The sequence below is a fragment of the Lactuca virosa genome, chromosome 1, assembly GCF_052849685.1.
Source record: "Lactuca virosa cultivar CGN04683 chromosome 1, Lactuca_virosa_CGN04683_v6, whole genome shotgun sequence".
Lineage (NCBI taxonomy): Eukaryota > Viridiplantae > Streptophyta > Magnoliopsida > Asterales > Asteraceae > Lactuca > Lactuca virosa.
The window spans coordinates 33,739,243-33,766,344 of NC_136426.1; the positions used below are offsets into that span (position 1 = coordinate 33,739,243).

At 33.4% G+C, this 27,102-nt stretch overlaps 1 protein-coding gene across 1 annotated transcript; it reads right to left on the bottom strand.

The window, feature by feature from the left end:
- Window positions 1-21,569: 21,569 nt before the first annotated feature.
- On the bottom strand, window positions 21,570-25,371 carry COP8 (Proteasome component (PCI) domain protein). The gene is made up of 14 exons (XM_079084782.1): window positions 25,157-25,371; window positions 24,911-25,062; window positions 24,477-24,580; window positions 23,615-23,675; window positions 23,302-23,394; window positions 23,095-23,195; window positions 22,911-23,019; window positions 22,760-22,804; window positions 22,607-22,675; window positions 22,434-22,525; window positions 22,235-22,277; window positions 22,101-22,160; window positions 21,929-21,988; window positions 21,570-21,767 (listed from the first exon to the last, which is right to left on the bottom strand). Exons 1-14 carry the CDS (start codon window positions 25,284-25,286, stop codon window positions 21,693-21,695), a joined length of 1,194 nt encoding a protein of 397 aa, XP_078940908.1. The 5' UTR covers window positions 25,287-25,371; the 3' UTR covers window positions 21,570-21,692.
- Window positions 25,372-27,102: the final 1,731 nt, after the last annotated feature.

Here is a 27,102-nt window from a genome sequence, read left to right on the forward strand (position 1 = left end):
TCTGAAATTTATATGCACTAAATCTTTTTTATTACTTAAAAGTATATCTTTATGTTGAGAAATCTCATTCTCTGTATTACGAATTTCTTCAAATAATTCACTGTAAAGTGTTTTATTATAATGTAGTACCATTTTTTAACAAGGCTCTGATACCAGTGTTGGTGTGCGGAATTTGTTTATTATATTTTGTATGTTTAGAAGGAAATAGATGCAAAAAATTGTAAAGAGAAAACTCATTAATCAATAAGTGTTTTGTAGTAGGAGTATTACTTACATAGATAGAAACTATTCAAGCCAGCCTGTGTCAATCATTGGTCTGTGTGGTTGCTTTCCCTGTTGGCCTCATGCCTGTGGTACTGTTGACCATCGTCGACCTGACACTCTGTCACTTACAGGTTTCATGACTCTATTTTGTAAGAACACTCAAGTATAACAAAACAAAGATTTATTGATAAAAGAGCTCCCGAAATGGGAGTACTCCTATAATATTTTACATCTCTCCCTTCTAAGGGAGATTTTTACTCACAAGACATTGAACTGAAAATTTACAAGATAGAGAGTGTTTTTGTTGCACTCGTTATTGCGATGATCCTTTTCTACAAAACATAACTCTCAATTTATAGATATATTGAGAGGGTCTGATCCTTGCCTATTATGTCAGGCATGACGTTTTTATCCACTAAAGATTACATTATTGTGGACAGCTGGAAAGCTTTTAATAATGGAGAAAAGGCATTATTATTTTGAGTGGAGGGGCCATTTGACACGTGAAGCATCTTTCTTTAAGATGATGAGGATTTGTCATCTTCAGAGGGGGGTCCCTCCTTTGTCTCCGAATCTTTGCAATCACAAAAGTGACAAAGATGTTCTTCGAAAAGTTGTTCTGCATGTCGGCAGAAGTGTTGGCGTGTAGCATTGGATACTTCCATGCTATTGTTCATGAATTTTTCTCCAAACTTGGAGGCTTGACGAAGATCTTCTTGGCTGGTGTTGTTGTAACTCCAGCTTGTAATTATACAATGTGAATCGGTATAATTAATCTTCTTTTTTGAACCAGAGATAATTTCAATGATTTTTTCTGATATTCTTCTTAAACCATTGACGCGGTTAGGATGAAGAATTTCTGTGAAAGGTAGATCTTTATCTTCCATTGGTTGAGATTGTTCAATCTCTCTATTGGCTTTAGAAAGACCAATTTCCAGAAAGTGGTATGGAGAAAGAGTTGATTCTTGAATCCATTCTGGGAGTGAAGAGATGCATCTGATGTAGATCGGATTATCTTTTGCTTTAAGTACTTTCTTTCGAAAGTTCTTAATGGATTCTACCATGCTGCTTGGGAAGAATTTGAGTTCTTGAAGGTTGCAGCTTGGGTAGATATTGTCGATTAGTCCAGCTTGAAAGGCTTGGTAGACTAATTTTGCATCTGCTCCTTCGAGAAAGTTGAACAGACTTTTTGTTTTCTTGTCCGTAGTGAAAAACTTTTCATGAACAAGGTCTTCTGGGCATGCAGCTCTTGCTTTCTTCCAGATTGTTCTGAAATCTTCAAAAGAGATTTCAGGATAGTTAACCATTTGTTGAACGTCAATTGGAACGTCAAACCTTTGGTCTCTGTGGGCTTCTTTGACTTTTTGAATTTTTGGTCGAAGAAGTGGTTGGTTAGTCTTGCTTGTATCGTCTTGATAAGTGGCAAGGCTTAATCTTGCAGATGTTTCATTTCTGAATTTTTTGCAAGTAACTTTATCAACTTTACAGAAGGTTTCTGTAATTCCCCAGTCAGTATGAACACCGGCATGGGGTCCTTTATAGATTACATAAAATCTTTCAGCTTCTTTGTTAAGAGCTTTTTTGTAATCTGGTGTGAACTCCTGCACAGATTTGTTAGTGGGTGACAAAGTTGTCATTTTACTGATTCCTTCAGTACAAGGATTGGGATCAACCAATAAGCTAGTTTTTCCATTAGGAAGAGGAGTAGCTGTCTCCTTTATTATGCTTTTTAGCAAAGCATCAGCTTTCAACGGATTTGTTGATTCTTTACCAGGTGCCGTTTGCACTGGAATAGCCTTTGTTTTTGAGCTTTCGCTTTCCGGTACATTGGTGACCGTTGTTACTTGTTCATACAAGTTGATTTTCTGCTCAATTGCAGATAGCTCTATGAGGAGCATTTGTTTCTTCATCCTCAAAATGTTGAGGTCTTCCATTTTTGTAAACTCAATTTTTGTTTACTTTTCTCTCTAATCTCCTCCTCTCTTTTTTTTGTAGGTGAAGTTTTTTGTGAGGAAATATGTCATGAGGATCATATCCTTTTATAGGGCTCGAGAGGAGCGAGTGAGATCATGGATGATGTAAGGCATACCTGAAGTCACGAGTGAGGCAGTCTGCCAGTACGTTTTTGTTTCCTGCGAGATGTTCAACAGCGAAAGTATATCGTGAGAACCACTCTTGCCATCGTATTAGCCGGCCTAATTTGTTATCTCCTGCAATCTTCGTTCGGAGGAAATAAGTAAAATTTTTATTATCTGTACGAACCAGGAAATTTACTGGTGTTAAATATACAGAGAATTTTGTAATAACTCTTTTTACAGCGAGTAATTCTTTTTCATTGCTATGGTAGTTTTTCTCAGCTGCTTTGAAACTGCCAGAGGTGTACCTGCAAATTTGTTCTTCGTTTTTGGGGTTTTTAGCTTTTAAAACACCTCCCCAAAATTCATCAGAAGCATCAGTTTCAATAATTAAACTGTCTTCAATGTTTGGAAGATAAAGTTTTGGAAAATTGATTAAAACTTTCTTTATCTTTTTGATGTAGTCTGTATCAGCATTTGACCAATTCCAGATGACATCTTTTTTTAATTTTACCTGTAAAGGTTTTCTCATGGCTGCAAGTTTTTCAATATATGTTTCAGCATAAGTTAAAACACCAAGAAATCTTTGCAGTTGTTTTTTGTCTTCTAAAACATTTGGAAAGTCATGTAAATGTTCAAGAATATGCTTTTGAGGACAATGAGTACCTTCATTTATTTCTAAACCCAAAAAATTGATTTTTGTTTTGAAAAGATGAGCTTTCTTTTTTGAAAGTATTATTCCATATTTTAAAATAGTTCTGAGAACCTGTGTGACATGAACATAGTGTTCTTGTTCATTTTTGCTGAAGATCATGATGTCATCAACGTATACAGTGCAGAAACCTTCAAGGCCTCGAAGAGCGTTCTGCATGTGTCTTTGAAAAATACTAGGAGCTTGTTTAAGCCCAAAGGGTAGTACTTTCCATTGAAAGAGTCCATCAGGACATGTGAAGGCAGTGAGAAGCTGCGATTCTTCATCAAGTAGAACTTGCCAGAAACCTGACTTGCAGTCGAAGCTTGAATAAATGTTTTTTTCCTCGTAGAAGAGTCAAGAGTTCGTGCATATTGGGAAGATTATGTGAGTCTCCAATAGTTGCATCATTGATTGCTTTGTAATTGACAACCATGCGCTTCTTTCCTCTTCTTTTCTCTGCTTCTTTATTGACAAGAAAGGCAGGAGACATATGAGGGGATTTTGATTCTATAATTAGTCTCATATCAAGTAATTCCTTGATTTGTTTGGAAAATTCTTCTCTATCTTGTAAAGAGTAAACCATAGGTTTTTCTCTAATAACCGTCTTGGGATTAATAAGCTTAATTGAAGCTTTCATCCATCCTTTGGTTTTATTTGGATCAATAGGATTTTCAGAACAAACTTTTTCAAGAAGATCTTCAATCTGTTTGAACCTGGTAGTTTGAATAGAAATAATCTTTTCTTTATTAATCCCTTCATGGGTTATATTAGTACCTGGAATTTGTTTTTCTTTAGAACCTTTTTCTTGAGTTTCAAGAAAACCTGGTTTTCCTTTGCTATAGGCTTCTGTAACCTTTTTTATAATTACCATATCATTATTAAGATGAAAGGCGATTCTATCTATCCATTGTATGAATGGTCCATAAACTTGACAGAAGTTGTTTCCAATTATGATATCAATTCCTGAATTTTGTTGGTAAATAGTGGGAACGTTGAAATGTTCTCCTGAAAGTTCGAGATTAATGTTTCTACAAACTTTATTAATTTTTATGGTTTCACCATTTGCAATAGTGGCACTAATTTCTTTGGGAGCGTTTTCCCAGAGTTCATCCGGAATGATGAATTTGCTTGCAAGACATAAAGATGCACCTGTGTCTACAAAACAATGTACTCTAAATTTTTTATATCCTTTAAAGTTAAGGAAAGTAGAAACATAGATAGAGTTTGGATTAGTAAGATTCATGATAAGGGAATCATCAATCTTCTGGAGGTTTACGCAAAAATGGTTAATCTCCTCCTCTCTGAAAAGTGGGGTTTGTATGGGACTAGTCTGAGTCATCCGTTGTTGATTCGTATTCATCAGTGTCTGATGAAGATTCTGTCTCAACATGATATATAAAAACATGTTGTGTACCATCATACTCTTCTTCAAGAGCTTCAAATCCCCCATTGTTAGCGGTTTGTAAAACCTTGACTTTGTCTGGGTATTTTTTTCTATTTGGACATTCATTGGCGTAGTGTCCTTCTTCATTGCAGATCCAACACCTACATTTTTTCTTTCCTTGCGGACAGGAAGTATTCTTCTTAGGTGTTTCTTTTGAAGGTTTTTTGAAGTATTTTCCTGGTGAAAATTTTCTTCTTTTCTTTTTCCAAAAAGATTTGAATTTCTTTTTGTTTTTATACTTTTTCTTATTATAATTTTTCTTTCCAATATCAAAGTTTTTGAAATCAGAGAGAATGCTACAACAATCTTTGCTTATTGTTTTAAGTTTTTGTTGTTTATATCTGTCTTGACAGATTCTATCAATTTCTTCTTTTGCAATTTTTGTTGCATAAGAAAGACTGGTTTGCTGGATTTCTCCAGTAACTTCTTTTTTCCATCTGTCTGTACAGGTTTCTCCAATAATTGGAATTTTCATGAGATTTCTCAACATTATAATAAAACACTTTACAGTGAATTATTTGAAGATGATGTAGTGGTCAAGGATCCAATACGATCCTTGCAAATTCCTTTTAACCAATTTAAAAGGATTGGTTTGTTATACTTGAGTGATGGAAGATACATCACTGGTATCAGAGCCTTGTTAAAAAATGGTACTACATTATAATAAAACACTTTACAGTGAATTATTTGAAGAAATTCGTAATACAGAGAATGAGATTTCTCAACATAAAGATATACTTTTAAGTAATAAAAAAGATTTAGTGCATATAAATTTCAGAATTCTACAAGCACAAAATAAACATACTCACGAATATATACCAACCATGGTTAATATACGTAAGTACCTCCTTCATAGGCAAAAAATGCATCAAGAACACCTTGATAAAGCTTTAAACTCAGTTTCAGAACTCAGAAAAAGGATTTTAACTTGTTAACATTTCTTAAACATGAATAAAGAAATTTTCAACAATTCTGAAGAAAATGATTCAGAAGAAAAACAAATCCTAACTTATGTTGAGGATGAAGACGGCTTTCATGCAAACCTCTTAATAAAACAAGATCTTCTCTCTCGGGTCAAGAAAACAGATTTAAAAATAAAGAAAGAAAACATTTTCAAAAATGTTCCTTCTAAACTTAGTATTTTAAATCCGCTTAAAAGGAAAAATGAAATTTTCTACTTTGTTAGTACTAAAGAAATGTCTGTAGACATAAAAGACACAATAGGAGCTGTCTTTCTACCCCTTTTGACTAAAGAACAAATAAACAATAACTTAAAAAGTATTCCAGTTGAGATTAGATCAAAAGTAAGAATGGTCCATATCGGAGCTGTAAAAATTTTGATAAAATCCCAATTCCAAGCAGGAATAAATTCTCCCATAAAAATGGCCTTAATTGACAACAGAATTACTGACAGACAGGACTGCATCTTAGGTGCTGCTAGGGGAAACCTTGCATACCAAAAATTTATGTTTTCAGTCTATCCAAAATTTGCTCTAGATTTGAAATCTGCAAATATAGATAAAACTTTATCTTTTATACATCACTTTGAAAGAAGTGACCTTATGAACCCAGGTGATAAACCATTCACCATAACCTATCTCATAGGATATGCCCTGACCAATAGTCACCATAGCATAGACTACAAGAAAGACGAGTACATCGAGCTTGATGATGTCTTTTCAGAAATAGGCCATGTCAAAGATAAACAATTCTGCGACATAAATCCTCAAGAAAACTCTTGGGTTTTAAATATAGCTAGAAACAAAAAAGCTCTAGGAGAAACTCTTAGACCAAGAATTTCTATGGATTCACTCCATATAGGAGAAAGCTCAGAAAGAAAAGATAGTAACTTAATAAGAAACATGTCTTTAAAAATTGATAGTCTACGTCAGAATATCAAACAAATCTCTGAGGTAATAAATGAGTAATAAAATAGATTTTCCTCATTTTTATAAAAAAGGTAAAACAGTAAAAATCAAAACCCTTGACGACAATACTGAAAAGAAAGAATACGTTTTCTCTACTTCTGGAAAAGCTGGTATTCAAACAATTGTAAATCATTGCAATAATCTCAACCAGATCATTGCAAGATGTCTCTTAAAAACTTCGAAAATATGCCATTACCTTGGTATTTCAAAAGATATTTCTAAAGATATTTCTAAAAATAAAATACCTTTTAACCAATTTAAAAACGATTTAGCCATTTTGGTTAAAAATAATCTTGATAAAAATAATTTTGAAAAATTCTTCGAAGTTATTGAAAGACAAAATAAACTAACTATCAAGCTAACCCAGTCTATTGACAAACATTCTATTCTTTTAGAAAACTCTTTAAAAAACAACCATTTTGTTGAAGAAGTCGCCAAAAAGGCAAATATTGAAGGCACTCTTAAAGAAAACAACCTTAAGATCACTAATATACAAGAGCAGTTAAAACAACTGATAGGATGACCTCGATACCCGAGCTAAATAGATCAATCAACCTCCTTAATGAAAAAATAGATGGGCTGATTATAAACTTTGACTTAACGGCCATTAAATACGTAACCACTACACAGTTAGAAGTAGCATCTGCAAAAATTATTGCAGACATTACTAAAGAGTTATCTGAAAAGATTGACTCTTGCCCTTGTAATAAAGACATTCTTGAACACATCAAGAATATTCCCATCATAGAACAAAAAACCAAAACTGGAAAATATTCAGGTCTAAAGAAATACTCACCTCCCAATCCAAGTATTGGAAACCCTGACTTAGGAAGCTCAAAAGACTCCCAGAAGATTGATATTTTCAAAAAAGAGCAAAAATGAAAGAAACAATCTCTGAGAAACTTGAGAAATATTTCTTTAACCTTCAATATGAAGATTATGATAAGGCTGACCAAAAACTTATTCAGCTTTTATCTTTAGAAACTGAAGAATGCGAAGAATTGTATCAAAAAGAACCCAAACTTTTTGATCAATATTTTAGAATGACTAAAATAGATGAACCTGATACTGAATCAGAACAAGAAGATAACTTTAAGACTAATACAAAAACTGTAAAGTTCGAATATTCAGATATGGAAGATGATGAAGCAGAATCTTCTTATACAGCCGCTAGAAGAAGCAATAAAAAGAAATATGAGTTCAAAATGCCTGTCCACAATGGTATTCCAAATAGTGGTCAAGGATCCAATACGATCAATGTACTCAATATTGATTGTATCCAAGATCTAAAACTCAGAGAAAGAGTTGTAGAAAAATGGGTTACTGAGATTTCACTAATCTTACAGACAAACCCAGATGAATTTGAAAAAGCAAAAAATGTTCTACTACTTTTAGAACACAAAACTGATGGAATTGTGCAAAAATTCCTAAGAAACAATAATTGGAATGAAGAAATGCATGGTTCAGATCTTTTTGATAATATCATAAATGTCATATACACTACTTTCTTAGGTCTTGATTATATTTCTAATAAAGACTTCACCATTAATAAGAAAGTTGACATAGCAAGAGTTTCAATGACAAAACTCCAATTACATGATATTAGTCTTCTCGACAAATACACATGTATGTATGAATCATATCTGTATGATATTCCACAAAGAAGTGAATATGCGCAATGGATATCTGCTTACCTCATGAAAATTCCAATTATTGGAGAAACCTGTACAGACAGATGGAAAAAAGAAGTTACTGGAGAAATCCAGCAAACCAGTCTTTCTTATGCAACAAAAATTGCAAAAGAAGAAATTGATAGAATCTGTCAAGACAGATATAAACAACAAAAACTTAAAACAATAAGCAAAGATTGTTGTAGCATTCTCTCTGATTTCAAAAACTTTGATATTGGAAAGAAAAATTATAATAAGAAAAAGTATAAAAACAAAAAGAAATTCAAATCTTTTTGGAAAAAGAAAAGAAGAAAATTTTCACCAGGAAAATACTTCAAAAAACCTTCAAAAGAAACACCTAAGAAGAATACTTCCTGTCCGCAAGGAAAGAAAAAATGTAGGTGTTGGATCTGCAATGAAGAAGGACACTACGCCAATGAATGTCCAAATAGAAAAAAATACCCAGACAAAGTCAAGGTTTTACAAACCGCTAACAATGGGGGATTTGAAGCTCTTGAAGAAGAGTATGATGGTACACAACATGTTTTTATATATCATGTTGAGACAGAATCTTCATCAGACACTGATGAATACGAATCAACAACGGATGACTCAGACTAGTCCCATACAAACCCCACTTTTCAGAGAGGAGGAGATTAACCATTTTTGCGTAAACCTCCAGAAGATTGATGATTCCCTTATCATGAATCTTACTAATCCAAACTCTATCTATGTTTCTACTTTCCTTAACTTTAAAGGATATAAAAAATTTAGAGTACATTGTTTTGTAGACACAGGTGCATCTTTATGTCTTGCAAGCAAATTCATCATTCCGGATGAACTCTGGGAAAACGCTCCCAAAGAAATTAGTGCCACTATTGCAAATGGTGAAACCATAAAAATTAATAAAGTTTGTAGAAACATTAATCTCGAACTTTCAGGAGAACATTTCAACGTTCCCACTATTTACCAACAAAATTCAGGAATTGATATCATAATTGGAAACAACTTCTGTCAAGTTTATGGACCATTCATACAATGGATAGATAGAATCGCCTTTCATCTTAATAATGATATGGTAATTATAAAAAAGGTTACAGAAGCCTATAGCAAAGGAAAACCAGGTTTTCTTGAAACTCAAGAAAAAGGTTCTAAAGAAAAACAAATTCCAGGTACTAATATAACCCATGAAGGGATTAATAAAGAAAAGATTATTTCTATTCAAACTACCAGGTTCAAACAGATTGAAGATCTTCTTGAAAAAGTTTGTTCTGAAAATCCTATTGATCCAAATAAAACCAAAGGATGGATGAAAGCTTCAATTAAGCTTATTAATCCCAAGACGGTTATTAGAGAAAAACCTATGGTTTACTCTTTACAAGATAGAGAAGAATTTTCCAAACAAATCAAGGAATTACTTGATATGAGACTAATTATAGAATCAAAATCCCCTCATATGTCTCCTGCCTTTCTTGTCAATAAAGAAGCAGAGAAAAGAAGAGGAAAGAAGCGCATGGTTGTCAATTACAAAGCAATCAATGATGCAACTATTGGAGACTCACATAATCTTCCCAATATGCACGAACTCTTGACTCTTCTACGAGGAAAAAACATTTATTCAAGCTTCGACTGCAAGTCAGGTTTCTGGCAAGTTCTACTTGATGAAGAATCGCAGCTTCTCACTGCCTTCACATGTCCTGATGGACTCTTTCAATGGAAAGTACTACCCTTTGGGCTTAAACAAGCTCCTAGTATTTTTCAAAGACACATGCAGAACGCTCTTCGAGGCCTTGAAGGTTTCTGCACTGTATACGTTGATGACATCATGATCTTCAGCAAAAATGAACAAGAACACTATGTTCATGTCACACAGGTTCTCAGAACTATTTTAAAATATGGAATAATACTTTCAAAAAAGAAAGCTCATCTTTTCAAAACAAAAATCAATTTTTTGGGTTTAGAAATAAATGAAGGTACTCATTGTCCTCAAAAGCATATTCTTGAACATTTACATGACTTTCCAAATGTTTTAGAAGACAAAAAACAACTGCAAAGATTTCTTGGTGTTTTAACTTATGCTGAAACATATATTGAAAAACTTGCAGCCATGAGAAAACCTTTACAGGTAAAATTAAAAAAAGATGTCATCTGGAATTGGTCAAATGCTGATACAGACTACATCAAAAAGATAAAGAAAGTTTTAATCAATTTTCCAAAACTTTATCTTCCAAACATTGAAGACAGTTTAATTATTGAAACTGATGCTTCTGATGAATTTTGGGGAGGTGTTTTAAAAGCTAAAAACCCCAAAAACGAAGAACAAATTTGCAGGTACACCTCTGGCAGTTTCAAAGCAGCTGAGAAAAACTACCATAGCAATGAAAAAGAATTACTCGCTGTAAAAAGAGTTATTACAAAATTCTCTGTATATTTAACACCAGTAAATTTCCTGGTTCGTACAGATAATAAAAATTTTACTTATTTCCTCCGAACGAAGATTGCAGGAGATAACAAATTAGGCCGGCTAATACGATGGCAAGAGTGGTTCTCACGATATACTTTCGCTGTTGAACATCTCGCAGGAAACAAAAACGTACTGGCAGACTGCCTCACTCGTGACTTCAGGTATGCCTTACATCATCCATGATCTCACTCGCTCCTCTCGAGCCCTATAAAAGGATATGATCCTCATGACATATTTCCTCACAAAAAACTTCACCTACAAAAAAAAGAGAGGAGGAGATTAGAGAGAAAAGTAAACAAAAATTGAGTTTACAAAAATGGAAGACCTCAACATTTTGAGGATGAAGAAACAAATGCTCCTCATAGAGCTATCTGCAATTGAGCAGAAAATCAACTTGTATGAACAAGTAACAACGGTCACCAATGTACCGGAAAGCGAAAGCTCAAAAACAAAGGCTATTCCAGTGCAAACGGCACCTGGTAAAGAATCAACAAATCCGTTGAAAGCTGATGCTTTGCTAAAAAGCATAATAAAGGAGACAGCTACTCCTCTTCCTAATGGAAAAACTAGCTTATTGGTTGATCCCAATCCTTGTACTGAAGGAATCAGTAAAATGACAACTTTGTCACCCACTAACAAATCTGTGCAGGAGTTCACACCAGATTACAAAAAAGCTCTTAACAAAGAAGCTGAAAGATTTTATGTAATCTATAAAGGACCCCATGCCGGTGTTCATACTGACTGGGGAATTACAGAAACCTTCTGTAAAGTTGATAAAGTTACTTGCAAAAAATTCAGAAATGAAACATCTGCAAGATTAAGCCTTGCCACTTATCAAGACGATACAAGCAAGACTAACCAACCACTTCTTCGACCAAAAATTCAAAAAGTCAAAGAAGCCCACAGAGACCAAAGGTTTGACGTTCCAATTGACGTTCAACAAATGGTTAACTATCCTGAAATCTCTTTTGAAGATTTCAGAACAATCTGGAAGAAAGCAAGAGCTGCATGCCCAGAAGACCTTGTTCATGAAAAGTTTTTCACTACGGACAAGAAAACAAAAAGTCTGTTCAACTTTCTCGAAGGAGCAGATGCAAAATTAGTCTACCAAGCCTTTCAAGCTGGACTAATCGACAATATCTACCCAAGCTGCAACCTTCAAGAACTCAAATTCTTCCCAAGCAGCATGGTAGAATCCATTAAGAACTTTCGAAAGAAAGTACTTAAAGCAAAAGATAATCCGATCTACATCAGATGCATCTCTTCACTCCCAGAATGGATTCAAGAATCAACTCTTTCTCCATACCACTTTCTGGAAATTGGTCTTTCTAAAGCCAATAGAGAGATTGAACAATCTCAACCAATGGAAGATAAAGATCTACCTTTCACAGAAATTCTTCATCCTAACCGCGTCAATGGTTTAAGAAGAATATCAGAAAAAATCATTGAAATTATCTCTGGTTCAAAAAAGAAGATTAATTATACCGATTCACATTGTATAATTACAAGCTGGAGTTACAACAACACCAGCCAAGAAGATCTTCGTCAAGCCTCCAAGTTTGGAGAAAAATTCATGAACAATAGCATGGAAGTATCCAATGCTACACGCCAACACTTCTGCCGACATGCAGAACAACTTTTCGAAGAACATCTTTGTCACTTTTGTGATTGCAAAGATTCGGAGACAAAGGAGGGACCCCCCTCTGAAGATGACAAATCCTCATCATCTTAAAGAAAGATGCTTCACGTGTCAAATGGCCCCTCCACTCAAAATAATAATGCCTTTTCTCCATTATTAAAAGCTTTCCAGCTGTCCACAATAATGTAATCTTTAGTGGATAAAAACGTCATGCCTGACATAATAGGCAAGGATCAGACCCTCTCAATATATCTATAAATTGAGAGTTATGTTTTGTAGAAAAGGATCATCGCAATAACGAGTGCAACAAAAACACTCTCTATCTTGTAAATTTTCAGTTCAATGTCTTGTGAGTAAAAATCTCCCTTAGAAGGGAGAGATGTAAAATATTATAGGAGTACTCCCATTTCGGGAGCTCTTTTATCAATAAATCTTTGTTTTGTTATACTTGAGTGTTCTTACAAAATAGAGTCATGAAACCTGTAAGTGACAGAGTGTCAGGTCGACGATGGTCAACAGTACCACAGGCATGAGGCCAACAGGGAAAGCAACCACACAGACCAATGATTGACACAGGCTGGCTTGAATAGTTTCTATCTATGTAAGTAATACTCCTACTACAAAACACTTATTGATTAATGAGTTTTCTCTTTACAATTTTTTGCATCTATTTCCTTCTAAACATACAAAATATAATAAACAAATTCCGCACACCAACACTTTGTTTACTTTTCTCTCTAATCTCCTCCTCTCTTTTTTTTGTAGGTGAAGTTTTTTGTGAGGAAATATGTCATGAGGATCATATCCTTTTATAGGGCTCGAGAGGAGCGAGTGAGATCATGGATGATGTAAGGCATACCTGAAGTCACGAGTGAGGCAGTCTGCCAGTACGTTTTTGTTTCCTGCGAGATGTTCAACAGCGAAAGTATATCGTGAGAACCACTCTTGCCATCGTATTAGCCGGCCTAATTTGTTATCTCCTGCAATCTTCGTTCGGAGGAAATAAGTAAAATTTTTATTATCTGTACGAACCAGGAAATTTACTGGTGTTAAATATACAGAGAATTTTGTAATAACTCTTTTTACAGCGAGTAATTCTTTTTCATTGCTATGGTAGTTTTTCTCAGCTGCTTTGAAACTGCCAGAGGTGTACCTGCAAATTTGTTCTTCGTTTTTGGGGTTTTTAGCTTTTAAAACACCTCCCCAAAATTCATCAGAAGCATCAGTTTCAATAATTAAACTGTCTTCAATGTTTGGAAGATAAAGTTTTGGAAAATTGATTAAAACTTTCTTTATCTTTTTGATGTAGTCTGTATCAGCATTTGACCAATTCCAGATGACATCTTTTTTTAATTTTACCTGTAAAGGTTTTCTCATGGCTGCAAGTTTTTCAATATATGTTTCAGCATAAGTTAAAACACCAAGAAATCTTTGCAGTTGTTTTTTGTCTTCTAAAACATTTGGAAAGTCATGTAAATGTTCAAGAATATGCTTTTGAGGACAATGAGTACCTTCATTTATTTCTAAACCCAAAAAATTGATTTTTGTTTTGAAAAGATGAGCTTTCTTTTTTGAAAGTATTATTCCATATTTTAAAATAGTTCTGAGAACCTGTGTGACATGAACATAGTGTTCTTGTTCATTTTTGCTGAAGATCATGATGTCATCAACGTATACAGTGCAGAAACCTTCAAGGCCTCGAAGAGCGTTCTGCATGTGTCTTTGAAAAATACTAGGAGCTTGTTTAAGCCCAAAGGGTAGTACTTTCCATTGAAAGAGTCCATCAGGACATGTGAAGGCAGTGAGAAGCTGCGATTCTTCATCAAGTAGAACTTGCCAGAAACCTGACTTGCAGTCGAAGCTTGAATAAATGTTTTTTCCTCGTAGAAGAGTCAAGAGTTCGTGCATATTGGGAAGATTATGTGAGTCTCCAATAGTTGCATCATTGATTGCTTTGTAATTGACAACCATGCGCTTCTTTCCTCTTCTTTTCTCTGCTTCTTTATTGACAAGAAAGGCAGGAGACATATGAGGGGATTTTGATTCTATAATTAGTCTCATATCAAGTAATTCCTTGATTTGTTTGGAAAATTCTTCTCTATCTTGTAAAGAGTAAACCATAGGTTTTTCTCTAATAACCGTCTTGGGATTAATAAGCTTAATTGAAGCTTTCATCCATCCTTTGGTTTTATTTGGATCAATAGGATTTTCAGAACAAACTTTTTCAAGAAGATCTTCAATCTGTTTGAACCTGGTAGTTTGAATAGAAATAATCTTTTCTTTATTAATCCCTTCATGGGTTATATTAGTACCTGGAATTTGTTTTTCTTTAGAACCTTTTTCTTGAGTTTCAAGAAAACCTGGTTTTCCTTTGCTATAGGCTTCTGTAACCTTTTTTATAATTACCATATCATTATTAAGATGAAAGGCGATTCTATCTATCCATTGTATGAATGGTCCATAAACTTGACAGAAGTTGTTTCCAATTATGATATCAATTCCTGAATTTTGTTGGTAAATAGTGGGAACGTTGAAATGTTCTCCTGAAAGTTCGAGATTAATGTTTCTACAAACTTTATTAATTTTTATGGTTTCACCATTTGCAATAGTGGCACTAATTTCTTTGGGAGCGTTTTCCCAGAGTTCATCCGGAATGATGAATTTGCTTGCAAGACATAAAGATGCACCTGTGTCTACAAAACAATGTACTCTAAATTTTTTATATCCTTTAAAGTTAAGGAAAGTAGAAACATAGATAGAGTTTGGATTAGTAAGATTCATGATAAGGGAATCATCAATCTTCTGGTATAACCCTATTTTGTATGTTTAGAATATCATTGTGGACAGGCATTTTAAAGAGTTCTTAAACAAATTCGGGTACTTCAAATATTATACGATGGATTATAATAAAACACTTTACAAAATATAATAAACAAATTCCGCACACCAACACTGGTATCAGAGCCTTGTTAAAAAATGGTACTACATTATAATAAAACACTTTACAGTGAATTATTTGAAGAAATTCGTAATACAGAGAATGAGATTTCTCAACATAAAGATATACTTTTAAGTAATAAAAAAGATTTAGTGCATATAAATTTCAGAATTCTACAAGCACAAAATAAACATACTCACGAATATATACCAACCATGGTTAATATACGTAAGTACCTCCTTCATAGGCAAAAAATGCATCAAGAACACCTTGATAAAGCTTTAAACTCAGTTTCAGAACTCAGAAAAAGGATTTTAACTTGTTAACATTTCTTAAACATGAATAAAGAAATTTTCAACAATTCTGAAGAAAATGATTCAGAAGAAAAACAAATCCTAACTTATGTTGAGGATGAAGACGGCTTTCATGCAAACCTCTTAATAAAACAAGATCTTCTCTCTCGGGTCAAGAAAACAGATTTAAAAATAAAGAAAGAAAACATTTTCAAAAATGTTCCTTCTAAACTTAGTATTTTAAATCCGCTTAAAAGGAAAAATGAAATTTTCTACTTTGTTAGTACTAAAGAAATGTCTGTAGACATAAAAGACACAATAGGAGCTGTCTTTCTACCCCTTTTGACTAAAGAACAAAAAACCAAAACTGGAAAATATTCAGGTCTAAAGAAATACTCACCTCCCAATCCAAGTATTGGAAACCCTGACTTAGGAAGCTCAAAAGACTCCCAGAAGATTGATATTTTCAAAAAAGAGCAAAAATGAAAGAAACAATCTCTGAGAAACTTGAGAAATATTTCTTTAACCTTCAATATGAAGATTATGATAAGGCTGACCAAAAACTTATTCAGCTTTTATCTTTAGAAACTGAAGAATGCGAAGAATTGTATCAAAAAGAACCCAAACTTTTTGATCAATATTTTAGAATGACTAAAATAGATGAACCTGATACTGAATCAGAACAAGAAGATAACTTTAAGACTAATACAAAAACTGTAAAGTTCGAATATTCAGATATGGAAGATGATGAAGCAGAATCTTCTTATACAGCCGCTAGAAGAAGCAATAAAAAGAAATATGAGTTCAAAATGCCTGTCCACAATGGTATTCCAAATAGTGGTCAAGGATCCAATACGATCAATGTACTCAATATTGATTGTATCCAAGATCTAAAACTCAGAGAAAGAGTTGTAGAAAAATGGGTTACTGAGATTTCACTAATCTTACAGACAAACCCAGATGAATTTGAAAAAGCAAAAAATGTTCTACTACTTTTAGAACACAAAACTGATGGAATTGTGCAAAAATTCCTAAGAAACAATAATTGGAATGAAGAAATGCATGGTTCAGATCTTTTTGATAATATCATAAATGTCATATACACTACTTTCTTAGGTCTTGATTATATTTCTAATAAAGACTTCACCATTAATAAGAAAGTTGACATAGCAAGAGTTTCAATGACAAAACTCCAATTACATGATATTAGTCTTCTCGACAAATACACATGTATGTATGAATCATATCTGTATGATATTCCACAAAGAAGTGAATATGCGCAATGGATATCTGCTTACCTCATGAAAATTCCAATTATTGGAGAAACCTGTACAGACAGATGGAAAAAAGAAGTTACTGGAGAAATCCAGCAAACCAGTCTTTCTTATGCAACAAAAATTGCAAAAGAAGAAATTGATAGAATCTGTCAAGACAGATATAAACAACAAAAACTTAAAACAATAAGCAAAGATTGTTGTAGCATTCTCTCTGATTTCAAAAACTTTGATATTGGAAAGAAAAATTATAATAAGAAAAAGTATAAAAACAAAAAGAAATTCAAATCTTTTTGGAAAAAGAAAAGAAGAAAATTTTCACCAGGAAAATACTTCAAAAAACCTTCAAAAGAAACACCTAAGAAGAATACTTCCTGTCCGCAAGGAAAGAAAAAATGTAGGTGTTGGATCTGCAATGAAGAAGGACACTACGCCAATGAATGTCCAAATAGAAAAAAATACCCAGACAAAGTCAAGGTTTTACAAACCGCTAACAATGGGGGATTTGAAGCTCTTGAAGAAGAGTATGATGGTACACAACATGTTTTTATATATCATGTTGAGACAGAATCTTCATCAGACACTGATGAATACGAATCAACAACGGATGACTCAGACTAGTCCCATACAAACCCCACTTTTCAGAGAGGAGGAGATTAACCATTTTTGCGTAAACCTCCAGAAGATTGATGATTCCCTTATCATGAATCTTACTAATCCAAACTCTATCTATGTTTCTACTTTCCTTAACTTTAAAGGATATAAAAAATTTAGAGTACATTGTTTTGTAGACACAGGTGCATCTTTATGTCTTGCAAGCAAATTCATCATTCCGGATGAACTCTGGGAAAACGCTCCCAAAGAAATTAGTGCCACTATTGCAAATGGTGAAACCATAAAAATTAATAAAGTTTGTAGAAACATTAATCTCGAACTTTCAGGAGAACATTTCAACGTTCCCACTATTTACCAACAAAATTCAGGAATTGATATCATAATTGGAAACAACTTCTGTCAAGTTTATGGACCATTCATACAATGGATAGATAGAATCGCCTTTCATCTTAATAATGATATGGTAATTATAAAAAAGGTTACAGAAGCCTATAGCAAAGGAAAACCAGGTTTTCTTGAAACTCAAGAAAAAGGTTCTAAAGAAAAACAAATTCCAGGTACTAATATAACCCATGAAGGGATTAATAAAGAAAAGATTATTTCTATTCAAACTACCAGGTTCAAACAGATTGAAGATCTTCTTGAAAAAGTTTGTTCTGAAAATCCTATTGATCCAAATAAAACCAAAGGATGGATGAAAGCTTCAATTAAGCTTATTAATCCCAAGACGGTTATTAGAGAAAAACCTATGGTTTACTCTTTACAAGATAGAGAAGAATTTTCCAAACAAATCAAGGAATTACTTGATATGAGACTAATTATAGAATCAAAATCCCCTCATATGTCTCCTGCCTTTCTTGTCAATAAAGAAGCAGAGAAAAGAAGAGGAAAGAAGCGCATGGTTGTCAATTACAAAGCAATCAATGATGCAACTATTGGAGACTCACATAATCTTCCCAATATGCACGAACTCTTGACTCTTCTACGAGGAAAAAACATTTATTCAAGCTTCGACTGCAAGTCAGGTTTCTGGCAAGTTCTACTTGATGAAGAATCGCAGCTTCTCACTGCCTTCACATGTCCTGATGGACTCTTTCAATGGAAAGTACTACCCTTTGGGCTTAAACAAGCTCCTAGTATTTTTCAAAGACACATGCAGAACGCTCTTCGAGGCCTTGAAGGTTTCTGCACTGTATACGTTGATGACATCATGATCTTCAGCAAAAATGAACAAGAACACTATGTTCATGTCACACAGGTTCTCAGAACTATTTTAAAATATGGAATAATACTTTCAAAAAAGAAAGCTCATCTTTTCAAAACAAAAATCAATTTTTTGGGTTTAGAAATAAATGAAGGTACTCATTGTCCTCAAAAGCATATTCTTGAACATTTACATGACTTTCCAAATGTTTTAGAAGACAAAAAACAACTGCAAAGATTTCTTGGTGTTTTAACTTATGCTGAAACATATATTGAAAAACTTGCAGCCATGAGAAAACCTTTACAGGTAAAATTAAAAAAAGATGTCATCTGGAATTGGTCAAATGCTGATACAGACTACATCAAAAAGATAAAGAAAGTTTTAATCAATTTTCCAAAACTTTATCTTCCAAACATTGAAGACAGTTTAATTATTGAAACTGATGCTTCTGATGAATTTTGGGGAGGTGTTTTAAAAGCTAAAAACCCCAAAAACGAAGAACAAATTTGCAGGTACACCTCTGGCAGTTTCAAAGCAGCTGAGAAAAACTACCATAGCAATGAAAAAGAATTACTCGCTGTAAAAAGAGTTATTACAAAATTCTCTGTATATTTAACACCAGTAAATTTCCTGGTTCGTACAGATAATAAAAATTTTACTTATTTCCTCCGAACGAAGATTGCAGGAGATAACAAATTAGGCCGGCTAATACGATGGCAAGAGTGGTTCTCACGATATACTTTCGCTGTTGAACATCTCGCAGGAAACAAAAACGTACTGGCAGACTGCCTCACTCGTGACTTCAGGTATGCCTTACATCATCCATGATCTCACTCGCTCCTCTCGAGCCCTATAAAAGGATATGATCCTCATGACATATTTCCTCACAAAAAACTTCACCTACAAAAAAAAGAGAGGAGGAGATTAGAGAGAAAAGTAAACAAAAATTGAGTTTACAAAAATGGAAGACCTCAACATTTTGAGGATGAAGAAACAAATGCTCCTCATAGAGCTATCTGCAATTGAGCAGAAAATCAACTTGTATGAACAAGTAACAACGGTCACCAATGTACCGGAAAGCGAAAGCTCAAAAACAAAGGCTATTCCAGTGCAAACGGCACCTGGTAAAGAATCAACAAATCCGTTGAAAGCTGATGCTTTGCTAAAAAGCATAATAAAGGAGACAGCTACTCCTCTTCCTAATGGAAAAACTAGCTTATTGGTTGATCCCAATCCTTGTACTGAAGGAATCAGTAAAATGACAACTTTGTCACCCACTAACAAATCTGTGCAGGAGTTCACACCAGATTACAAAAAAGCTCTTAACAAAGAAGCTGAAAGATTTTATGTAATCTATAAAGGACCCCATGCCGGTGTTCATACTGACTGGGGAATTACAGAAACCTTCTGTAAAGTTGATAAAGTTACTTGCAAAAAATTCAGAAATGAAACATCTGCAAGATTAAGCCTTGCCACTTATCAAGACGATACAAGCAAGACTAACCAACCACTTCTTCGACCAAAAATTCAAAAAGTCAAAGAAGCCCACAGAGACCAAAGGTTTGACGTTCCAATTGACGTTCAACAAATGGTTAACTATCCTGAAATCTCTTTTGAAGATTTCAGAACAATCTGGAAGAAAGCAAGAGCTGCATGCCCAGAAGACCTTGTTCATGAAAAGTTTTTCACTACGGACAAGAAAACAAAAAGTCTGTTCAACTTTCTCGAAGGAGCAGATGCAAAATTAGTCTACCAAGCCTTTCAAGCTGGACTAATCGACAATATCTACCCAAGCTGCAACCTTCAAGAACTCAAATTCTTCCCAAGCAGCATGGTAGAATCCATTAAGAACTTTCGAAAGAAAGTACTTAAAGCAAAAGATAATCCGATCTACATCAGATGCATCTCTTCACTCCCAGAATGGATTCAAGAATCAACTCTTTCTCCATACCACTTTCTGGAAATTGGTCTTTCTAAAGCCAATAGAGAGATTGAACAATCTCAACCAATGGAAGATAAAGATCTACCTTTCACAGAAATTCTTCATCCTAACCGCGTCAATGGTTTAAGAAGAATATCAGAAAAAATCATTGAAATTATCTCTGGTTCAAAAAAGAAGATTAATTATACCGATTCACATTGTATAATTACAAGCTGGAGTTACAACAACACCAGCCAAGAAGATCTTCGTCAAGCCTCCAAGTTTGGAGAAAAATTCATGAACAATAGCATGGAAGTATCCAATGCTACACGCCAACACTTCTGCCGACATGCAGAACAACTTTTCGAAGAACATCTTTGTCACTTTTGTGATTGCAAAGATTCGGAGACAAAGGAGGGACCCCCCTCTGAAGATGACAAATCCTCATCATCTTAAAGAAAGATGTTTCACGTGTCAAATGGCCCCTCCACTCAAAATAATAATGCCTTTTCTCCATTATTAAAAGCTTTCCAGCTGTCCACAATAATGTAATCTTTAGTGGATAAAAACGTCATGCCTGACATAATAGGCAAGGATCAGACCCTCTCAATATATCTATAAATTGAGAGTTATGTTTTGTAGAAAAAGATCATCGCAATAACGAGTGCAACAAAAACACTCTCTATCTTGTAAATTTTCAGTTCAATGTCTTGTGAGTAAAAATCTCCCTTAGAAGGGAGAGATGTAAAATATTATAGGAGTACTCCCATTTCGGGAGCTCTTTTATCAATAAATCTTTGTTGATACACGTTGACAAAATTTCAATACGAAAACTGAACACATTCTTTGCTTTGTTGCATACGTCATACGCTAATTTTTGTTTCATAATCCTTTGTATATATTTTGATACGAAACAAGTGCAAGTTCTCTTCCAAAAAACTATTTATCAATATACTAAAAATACTTAAGGAACAACATTTATGAAATTTGGTAACCGCATCAATCATCATATTTTGTTGTGATGTCATTTCATAATTTATCGATTTTAATTTTTGATAGTTCGGTTTATAATAAACATTAAACGCACATGTGAGTGTCCTCTTTGACATCTACAATAGTACCTACTTTTGAAAAGTACCAATAATATATTGAATTGGTTCTCCATTCGATTCCATTTTTAAAAGAAAAGAAAAAGAAAATTCTGGACAAATTTGTGTCGTATTTTAACAAAAAAAAAAAAAAAAAAAAAACTAGATACTGATGAGTTAGTTACACAGGAATCGCTAACCCCTTCTTGGCCATTGTGTCCAGAACATCATTCAACGCTTGACAAAGTCCAAAAATCTGCAAAAAGAAAATTAATAATCACATTTTCAAAACATCAAATTTAACGAATAAAATAGTTGCCCTTATTTATTTTTATTTTTTCTCAGAAAATGGTTAATTACAAAAAGAGAAATGACGTTTTAAAAATATTTAAAAAAAAAAAAAAAACAATTAATCACCTGTTCATCCCATTGCTGAAGTTCTTCATTATCATCCTCGAAATGAATAACTGCTTCTACCTGATATATGAAAACCACAACACGACTCAGCATTCATTTAAAAAAAAAAAAAACAAAGCTATTATGAAAAAAAAATTAAAAGATGTTGGTAGAAATTGATCACTAAAAATACCTGATCTATAGACCCCCTCATTCTATCTTCACAAATCATTCTTGATGCAATTTTTTCTGCCTGCAATAAACTATCATTTACTAAAAAAAATACAAGAAAATAAATTTGTTAAGAGATAAAACTTGAAAGCATACCTTATGAGGAGCAATGCCCAGTAGTGTGCCAAGCTCACCAAAGCTATTTCAAACACATAATTTGGAAGTTAGCCACACAAACACAACAATTTAAATGCTAATACTAAGTTTATAAACTTGATTTCATATTGTTTTAATCATTGTCATAAAGTTTAAATGCACATAGAAAGAAGAAGCAACAATAGTGATAGTGGCATACCTTATATTTGTATAGAGCTTGCTTGCACTCAAGAGATTATGTTCAATCATTGCACGATCAAGAACAGTAACATTATCTGGTAAAATTGCTTTCTGTTGAAGAAGTAAAGATGTTAGAAATGATCACAATTAAGATTTAACCAAGTTAATAATTGAAGGTGTTAATGGTAGTACCTGATGTGCTTTCAGTTCTTCAGAAAATGCATCTATCTCAGGTTTCCTCAATATTCTTTCCAAATACACCTGAAAATCTCAAAACCATTTCAAGATTATCAACTTTAACTTCAAATAATACCACCAATTTAATCTGTGAGACAACACCAATACCTTTTGCAAAATTGGATAAATTTTTAACCTTGAGCATCGCTCATCCTTCAAGAGATAAAACAAAAGTTGTGTTTGTTAGGGGCCAGATGTCATAAATCATAATAGATAGATTAATATTAGGGGACAGGTGTCATAAAGCAAAAGTAATTACTTTGTACAAAGTTGCAAGAACACGAGACCGCTGAGGACCAGCAGCAGCCAAAATTGTGCAGGTCACTGCAGCAGCTAGAGCCTGTTCAAGTGCATCTTCATCAATCACTCTGTTACAAAAAACAATTCAAAGATATAAAAACTAAAGATTTATACAGAAAAATATCACAAAAGTGAATACTTACTCATCTCCAATTTGGCGCTTTTCAATTTGTGAAATGTCATAATAGCGAAGTGCAGCTTCCAAGAACTTCCTTTTTAAATCAAGTATCCTTGCATAACAAACCTTAAACAAAAGAAGGAAAATATAACAATAATCAAATTTTAATGTAATATAAATGAAGCCTTGTTAGGAATTCAAGTTAAACTAAAGTTCCAGCACTCTTCTCAACCTTATACTGTAAATTCAATACTTCATGCTGACTGTTGCTAACCAAAAAAGAAGCTTTGTTGATAAAAGCCTCTGCATTCACAGCATCATCATCCTGCCAAAATACAGTTACATAACAAATCCATTTGTTATAAACAATAAGACAAGTAGCTTGTGGGAAGGATCATCAACTTTTCTTGTAAAAATATAGATAGGGTTGCTAGAGCAAATTGAAAAACGCCAAGATGATAACTATTCAAAACAAACAGTAGCAATGTAATGCAAAAAATGCAATAATAAATAACTATTAGTTCTTCCCGTTAGTTAAATGATACCTCGAGGTATAGACGAGCAATTTGCACACATTTTGTCAGCCTAAACTTATCATCAATCACTCTGCAAAGATGAAATAGGCAGAGATTAGTCTAAATTAACATGAAAAAGGGTAAGGAAACAAATACAAGTGCCAAGTAGAAAACATGAAGTACTAACTAGACCACAATCAGTGAACTTCAAATAATACCGATTTTATAAATATTTAAGAATGGAAGAAAAGGAAGATCCATTCTAGATTGAAGACAGATATACACGAGAAGAAACCATCATTGTCACAAGGCAACCTTTCTCTATATTTCTAATTACTCTTCTACTTATCAAATATGTGCATGTCACAGTTGCAACGGTCTTTTTAGGGGAAAGCTTGTGAGCACAAGCAACAGTAGTTACATCTTGTTTTTGTTAGTATAATAATGGATTATACTATGGAAATAATGTGAGAGTGAATTGACATAACATGGTCAAACAAAATTGTTGGCATGTTGAAGCATCATTTTCAACAGAACCACTTGTTAAATATTCCCTATCTACCATTAGCAAAGCATTATTTTGTTTTCCAGAAGATAAAGTTTAGTGGGAAGACTGGTTTTGAAAGAAAGACCTACAACTGGTGATTACCAGGCATCAAGGAGAAAGAGTAGGACAAGTAGTAACTAAAACAGAACACCTGAGTAACTCAAATGATCTCGTAGGCTTTATTTTGATAAATAATGCTGACTTTTTTCTATCCTTAGCATGAATAATATTTGGATATCCCAGCAAAAGATAGTTTTGTTAAATAAAACACATGTAGCACAATGATAGCAGCATGTGAGTTTGTCATATATAGTAAAAGATAACAGAATTTTCATTCTCTCCTACCTCATTCCAGAGTCAAGATCGATGCCACTGAGCATCTGTGCTGCTTTTGACCATAGCTGTTCTGACTCATACAACTCTGCAAGCTTCTCTCGAATAACAAGAACCTGCAAGTTGCAGGGTCTATATGAAACTCTTGTTGAAATATGAATCAATTCATAAAATGCAGCCAAAAAACTGCTCATTCTGATATGTATAGAAGTCCCAAATGAAAGTAAACCACTAAAGGATGTCATCTTATAGAGCCTAAAGAGACTATCTTAGTTTATAATATAAAAAGAGCTAACACCATCTTCGGATGACATATAGAATCCTATTCACAGAATTGTTGTCACCTCCCGAAACCAATGTACTTTATCTCTACTTCAAAACACTCTAATGCTGCTACTGAACTATGCATAGATGATAGATGATTGATGATTTAGTATGAAACAAACCTGTTCCTCAAATGATACAACACGAGGCTGAATCTGATGAAGCGTGTAATGAGCGATCTCCTTTTGATTCTCAGGCTCCAACCTCCCCAACTCTTGTGCAAATGTCTGTAGCAGCTGTCTTGATACAACCAACGGAACATCATCCGAAAGAACTGTCAATTCAACACAATAATCAATAAATAAAAGAACATACGTATACAGAAAATTACACAGATTGCATCATCATCTGTTAGATAAAACCCTAACTGTGATCAATGAACTTTTTGGCTTGTACTACGTCGTTGGACGCGATTACTGATGAAAGAATATGTTTGTATTCTTCAATCTTTTGGCGTTGATCGCCGATTGCGGAAGCACTCGCGAAGGCACTCTCCATTTGCACGGAGGTTTGGGGGTTCGAAGTTACTGATTTCTGGAACCCTACAAATTTGCGCAAACCAGAACCGGGTTTTAGGAGCTCTTCCGCACTCCTATAAATTTAAAAGAAATAATTTAAAAGAAAAAAGTGAAATAAGATATTGTTTACTAACAAAATAATCAACTTTTCTATTTCATAAAATACTCATTAAGGCTATGGTATCATAACACAATAATATAAAAATTAGATCATTTACTCTAAAAAAAAAAATATGCCACACTATCACCTCAAATCATTCTTTCTTTTTTTAATATAATAATAATATTAAAAAGAGACGACAGAAAGAGATATATTGATAGATAAAGAAAAAGAGAGTGAATGAGAGTTACTATTTAACCCACTTCCACTGCACGTCAATATATCAGATAGGGGGTGATGTTCACATGTTATAACTTAGTCATATTAACATAACGTATCGTGCATCATAACCATACCACATAACCTAATTTTGCAATGATCTTTCATTAATTTGTATATGTCTGAGAGCATCCATAATATGTGACTTTTTCTTGAAGTTTTTTTATGAAAAAACTTGTTTTATCTTAACAATTGAAAGAGCTTTTTTTAATTTATATTTTATGGGATTTTAGTATAAGTTATGTATTTATAATTGGTTACGCACTTTAAAAATACACCTAAAAAATTTCATATTCGGGATGCTTTAAAATATTCCACAATGTTTAGCATTGTGCATAAATTTTTTTTTCAAAATTTTGACGTAATGTAATTAAGTTTAGTAATTGATATTGCAAAATGCGAAACTGTCAAATCTTCGAACACTTTATATTCTCATTTCCAATAACTTTCAAACATATTTTTTCTTAATCAAGATAGCGACATATTAAGAGTATTTTCTCCTTGCGGAGAGTCGTAGAAGACATCTAATCTAATATTTAACATTTATCTAATTTAAAAGAGTGCATAGTGCACAAATTAACATTGTTAATATCATACAAGATTAATAGATATTGACTTAATTAAATTAAATTAGTAATGTAATGTAAATAGTCATCACAAAACAAATGTTTAGACATTGTTTACATACTAAATCATCCCGAAAGTCTCAGGTACATTGCTCTTATTACTTTTTTTATTTTTCAACACTAACTTTATTATTTCTTCAAAAAGAACTCTTGTTAGCACCCTTGAGTTGGAACACACTATCCCGTCCCAAGAGCATCATAATTCATATAAGATATAAATAAACTATACAATCCCCGCTAACAATATTTGGTATATCGCTTATATAAGAATTCAATGTCTACAAGGAGCCTACTCTACATAAAAATAATAGTCTCATATAGTAATTACTCATACTTGAACCCTTGACTGTTTCGATATATATACCAGCATTAAACAGTCGTACTACTCCATGGGGCTCCTTAATATTAGAGTATATTCTCAAGAGCACACTCCTAAATGAGTTATAGTTATCTTATTTGTAACACGTTAATATTAATACAAAGTACATCGAAAAAAAAAAAAAATCTTTCAAACCAATATTGTAATTTCCATACTAACAAAAATGATACATATAGTATATCGTAAATACCATATATACAACAAAGTTATGTGATGGCAAGTCGGGTGTTACTTTTTATTTCATTAAACTACAACAAATGCTACAAACAAGCATCTTCTAAGTCTTAACATTCCATTTACTAGCTAACATGGATCCTTGTCTATATTGTAAACACATTGTTCTTCAAGACTTTCTAAGCCTTTATAAGGCCCCTTATGTCCCCAAATCATAAAAACATATTTGAAAAATATA